A 5585-nucleotide genomic window follows, 5' to 3' on the forward strand; every position below is an offset into this window, starting at 1 on the left:
AGGGTTCTAGAGGGGAGGGGGGTGGGAGGATGGGTTGGCCTGGTGGTGGGTATTGAGGAGGGCACGTTCTGCATGGAGCACTGAGTGTTGTGCACGAACAATGAATCATGGAACACTTCATCTAGAACTAATGATGTAATGTATGGGGATTAACATAAGAATAAAAAAAAAAAAAGAAAGAATGGTCTCGGAATAGGGACTCTATTTTGAAATAAAACCTGATGAGTGGGCACTCCTGGTTTCCATAACACTGAACAGGTGGATTTTCTCCAGGGTTGGGCCACCAGGGGGAGTGGGGTGGGCAGATCCTTGGACCTATGCTGGGAGAGGAGCAGCTCTGTGAGTCCCGGCTTCTCTTCCCTGAAACAGGTAGAGCATCTGTTCATCCTGTGGGCCTCACTTCATCCTGCGATGGTCCCGGCTCCTGTGTGGAAGAAAGTAGAGGAATTCCTCCCATGAGGCCCCCTTCACTTTTCCCTCTGAGAGAGTGGCCTTGCAGTCTACACCATGGAGAAAAGGCAGGGGACCAAGAGGGACCAAAAGCCCTTCTCTGGCCCTCTTGTCACCTGCTCCAGGAGAGGTATGTGCCTCTCTTCATAGCTTGGAAGACCCCTGCCTGGACTCTGGTCCATGGTGGTCCTCCTGATGCACAGGCTGAGAGTGATGGGACATCCAGAGCAGCAGTTGCCCTGAAAGAAACCTAGCCTCATCTTCAGATATGGATGGCACAGTGGAAGGGCTTAAGAAGCCCAGAAAATGAGAACATTCATTTTCGATGCCCAGCAGCTCGACACCCCAGAGAAGAGCTGCGCCAGGGCTCAGTGACGGCAGCCCTAAGAATGAGCACGCTGTGTCATCAATGAGGTAAATTGAAGCCTGGGCGCCTTAAGGACTTGCCCAAGGGGGCCCCGGAAGGACAGGCAGACTCAGTACTAGTTTTCCTAGAAAGTAAAGGGGGTGTCTCTAGGAGGTCTGGTCAGAGCCCCATTCCCTGTCCTGATGGTCCAGTGGTTCTTAAGCGAGGGTGGTTTTGCCTCCCAGACATTTGGCAATGTCTGGAGACAGTTTGGGGTTCACACCTGGGGGAGGAGGTTGCTACTGGCATCCGGTGGTGGAATCCAGAGATGTTGAAAACATCTTACAATGCACACAAAGCCCCCACCACGAAGAATTCTGTAGTCTACGATGTCAACAGTGCTGAGGTTGAGAAACCTGGAGGCTCTGCTGGGAGAGCAGGGACGATGGGGCTGCTCTAAGAGCCTGAGGTCCCCGCTCTCACTCCCAGGAGGGGCTGCTCTCAGGCACCCCGTCGAGGTGTCCACTGCACTGGGCGAGGCGTGTGCACCACCGCCAACCCTCCTGAGTAATTCCAGAGAGAAGCTTATAAAGAGTTTTAAGAGGTTGCTAAATTACAACTTCAGAAGCACATAAATGCTTCCATAAACGCCAGCCTTGCAAACCAAGTCTGTGTGGGAGAAGAGCGAGCAGGTTGCCCGAGCCTTGGGAAATCCCACTTCGTGAGGCGGAAGAAGGAATTTACCTGTGGTGGTGAATTCTCAGGTGCTCCTCCCAGCTTGCTTAACTACAGTGCTTCGTTTGTTCTTATTCCTTCCCTGTCCAAAGAGTCTGCATGAGCCATCTCTGGTCTTCTGCATCGACCCATTTCTCAGGGACTGGGGGGTCAGTGTAGGCTGCCTCAGGATCCGGATTCTACTCTCCTAGGTTCAGAGACCTGCAGGTCACAAAGGAAACCACCCTCCAAAGCAGCCCCTTTGGGGGCTCACATTCATGATCCTCTGCTGGCCACAACCATAAACCATCATCAAAGACTGTCCCGTGTAAGCAATATAGTGCACAATGGCTTTCAAAAACACTTTGACTTCTATTCTGTTTGATTCTCTTCGTATCTGTGTGAGGCAGGCAGGGTAGGCTGATGACCTCCGCTGTCCTGATGAGGACACTGAGGCATGCCAGAGAGTGACATATGCTCACATCACAGGGCAGATGAGCCACAGAGCCACCATTTGGACCTAGGTCTCGGGTCCCTAAATTCTGGGTGCCTGCACTTGCCCTTGGTTTTATGAGAGAAGCGGTGGGACAAGAGTGTAGGATTTGGGGTCTGAGAGCCCTGGTCTCAGTTCCAGGCTCTGTCACTCAACTGCCTGTTCACCTTGAGCAAGCTTGTTTTTAGCCATTCGGCGTCTGTTTCCGTGTCGGTGGAATGGAGACAGATTGGCCACCTCCCAGGATTATTGTGAGGTGTAAAGGACGTAACCAGGACTCTGGCACACAGTAGCCCCAGGAATCGTAGCCCTCTTTGCTCCCTTTTAACCATCCCAGGGGCCCAGGCATCCCTGAGCACCTGTGAGCACTGGGGAAGTGGATGGGGGTGACAAGTGGATGGGGGTGACAAGTGGGCAGACCGGGATGCTCAGGGGAAGGCACAGCAGAGAGAGCAGGAACCAAATGTCATTTGTGAGGCCACTCCCGATTTATGGGATCTGGTGCAAGGACTTTGAAGAGGCAATAAAATTCATATTCTGCCAGGAAATGACAATAGACAAGAGTCCTGACTTAGCAAACAAAATTAAAAAAAATTTTTTTTTAATAAGGTAAGAAATTCTGGATAGGTAGCAAAAATCACATTCTAATGAGATTAGCTTTCCCAAGAGTAACATGCCAACACCCCATGGAGAGTGTATATAAATACTCCAGAGAGGCCTTGAGAGCCTAGAACCTGAGCTCCTTGCTAAGCTGCAACCTTCCTCTGCTAGGATCATGGCCACCCAGGTCTGCTCCCCCGTCTTCTCCTCTGGATCTGCCAAAGGCCTGTGCGGCCCAGCAGGTGGCCTCTCTTGGGTGTCCTCCGTCCGCTCTGTGGGCTCCTGCAGGGTACCCAGTCTTGCTGGTACTATGGGGTCCGCCTCCTCCGTCAGGCTGGGCCTGTCCAGCCACGGGAGCTGCTTCCCTGGCTCCTACCTGTCCGCTGGGTGCCACCCCTCTGGCTTTGTTGGGAGTGGGGGCTGGTTCTGCGAGGGCTCCTTCAATGGCAGCGAGAAGGAGACCATGCAGTTCCTGAACGACCGCCTGGCCAACTACCTGGAGAAGGTGCGCCAGCTGGAGCGCGAGAACGCGGAGCTGGAGAAACGCATCCGGGAGTGGTACGAGTCTCAGATCCCATACATCTGCCCAGACTACCAGTCCTATTTCAAAACCATCGAGGAGCTCCAGCAGAAGGTAACGGGGACCCGGCCCCTCTCCAGCATCCCCAGCCCTGGGTGGGGGGTTGTCTCATCCCAAGGGACTACCCACTGATGGTAGCTCTTGGGGAATTCTCTGTCCAGGGCAAGCTCTTCTGTCTGGGGTTCTGGTTTCCTGGGGGACCCAGACCTCTGTGTGAGTCTTTTGCTTGCTTATAACTATGCCAGCCATCCTTCTCCTCCCCTCACTGTCTCAGCTGTAGGAAGAGCAATAACCTATACCCAGCCCCTACTGGATGCAGGCACCGTGCCTGATGCTTTGTATCCATTGGATTATTTATTCCTCATCTTGGAGAGATGGGTATTACTGGACCCATTCAACAGATACAGAAGTTAAATATCAGGGAGGTTCAGCCACTTGCCCAAGATTGCACAGCCTCTGAGTGCTAGACGCAGAATCTGAATCCGGGTTGACCTGTTCTTTCCGCCTTACTCTGAGGCACCCCACTGTGTCACTCTGGGGCCTACTTCTAGGGATGCCCCTCCTGGACTGATGCTCCCTCCATACCTGGGCTCAGGGCTGGGGCTGCTGAGGGTACTGGTGGTTCTTAGACACATGGCCTCTGTGAGCTGGGTGATTCCCTCCCACCCACTCCACACTGCTGGGCCTTTCCTAGCTCATGGGATGCCCCTTGTTCCTCAGATCCTGCTGACCAAGGCTGAGAACACCAGGCTAGTCCTGCAGATCGACAACGCCAAGCTGGCTGCTGACGACTTTCGGACCAAGTGAGTTTGGCCGGGGGATGCGGGCGCCTCCTCTCCCTGCACATCTTTGGGGGCAGCTCTCCGTTAGTTTCAGAGAGGGCTGGAGAAGCCCCCGCATTGCCAGGGCTTCCCCGATTTCTGTGTTCAGCACCAGCGCTCAGCTGCTGACCGTGCCCTTGCACAGGTATGAGACGGAGCTGTCCATGCGGCAGCTGGTGGAGGCCGACACGAATGGCCTGCGCCGGATCCTGGACGAGCTGACCCTGTGCAAGGCCAACCTGGAGGCCCAGGTGGAGTCCCTGAAGGAGGAGCTGCTGTGCCTCAAGAAGAACCACGAGCAGGTGAGGCTGGTGCCGTGCGACCTTCCAGTGTTTCGCATCCAGCAGGGAGCCCCTGGTGACCCTTGGGCACAATGACGGTGACCACTGCTCCCGCAGGAACTCCAGCTGGCATTTGTTGACGATGGCGTACTGCATGCCAGGAGCTATCTGAAACACTTTGCATTTTGTTCTCACTTCATTTCATCCTCACAACTGTCCCATTTCACAGATGAGAAAAATGAGGCACAGAGAAGTTAAGTCACTTGCCTAAGGTCACACAGATCCCACACTCCTGCCCATGACACTAAATCTCCCTCTGGATGCTAGTGCCTGATAACACTTATTCTATTTGCCTGACATTTGCATCATCTCATTTTACTCTCCTGAATCTGCAGAGGAGGTAGGTATATGTCCATGAGGGGACCGAGGCTCAGAGAAGTTAAGATCCTGTCTGAGGTTACACAGCCGGCCCCTGAGGGAGGAGGATTTGAACCCAGCCACCTGAACCCTCAATCCAGCTTCCTTTCCACAACCTTATGCCATCGTGCCTCCTCTCTGCAGGAAGTCAACGTACTCCGTTGCCAACTCGGGGACCGACTGAATGTGGAGGTGGATGCCGCCCCCCCAGTGGATCTCAACAAGATTCTGGATGATATGAGATGCCAGTATGAGGCCCTGGTGGAGAATAACCGTAGAGACGTGGAGGCTTGGTTCAACACCCAGGTGGGGCTGGGGCCACTCGGGACCACAGGCTCCTGGAGCAGGGGCTCTCCTTGAAAGGAGCTTCACTCGGTCTGACCGTGCTCTGGGCCCTCTTGTGTTTCAGACCGAGGAGCTGAACCAGCAGGTGGTGTCCAGCTCGGAGCAGCTGCAGTCCTGCCAGGCGGAGATCATCGAGTTGAGACGCATGGTCAACGCCCTGGAGATCGAGCTGCAGGCCCAGCACAGCATGGTGAGTGGCCTCTGCCTGAGGGACCGGCCACAGCCCCTGGCAAGCCCTGACCCACCAGCCTCAGCACAGGGCTTATCCTGGGGCGTGATCACGAGGGATATGCAGACACCCAGACCTACCGGGCTCTGTGTGGGACTCCTTCCCATGAACAGCTCTTCCTCTTTTCCCCTTACAGAGGAATTCCCTGGAATCCACCCTGGCAGAGACCGAGGCCCGCTACGGCTCCCAGCTGGGCCAGATGCAGTGCTTGATCAGCAACGTGGAGGCCCAGCTGGCTGAGATCAGGTGTGACCTGGAGCGGCAGAACCAGGAGTACCAGGTGCTGCTGGACATCAAGGCCCGGCTGGA

At 54.8% G+C, this 5585-nt stretch overlaps 2 protein-coding genes across 2 annotated transcripts in view; one reads left to right on the top strand and one right to left on the bottom strand.

Moving 5' to 3' along the window:
• The window catches only part of LOC102742731 (keratin, type I cytoskeletal 19), a 187875-nt gene that overhangs the window by 122795 nt on the left and 59495 nt on the right, over positions 1-5585 (bottom strand). The window lies entirely within an intron of this gene.
• KRT36 (keratin 36) overlaps positions 2751-5585 on the top strand; it is a 3308-nt gene continuing 473 nt past the window's right edge. The window contains exons 1-6 of the mRNA XM_081805013.1: positions 2751-3237; positions 3904-3986; positions 4150-4306; positions 4847-5008; positions 5112-5237; positions 5413-5582. Coding sequence (XP_081661139.1) covers positions 2779-3237; positions 3904-3986; positions 4150-4306; positions 4847-5008; positions 5112-5237; positions 5413-5582 — 1157 coding nt within the window. The 5' untranslated portion in view covers positions 2751-2778. The remainder of the gene's footprint in view (positions 3238-3903; positions 3987-4149; positions 4307-4846; positions 5009-5111; positions 5238-5412; positions 5583-5585) is intronic.

This window comes from Leptonychotes weddellii, chromosome 15 (genome assembly GCF_054177405.1).
Source record: "Leptonychotes weddellii isolate Sample4059 chromosome 15, ASM5417740v2, whole genome shotgun sequence".
In the NCBI taxonomy this organism is placed as follows: domain Eukaryota; kingdom Metazoa; phylum Chordata; class Mammalia; order Carnivora; family Phocidae; genus Leptonychotes; species Leptonychotes weddellii.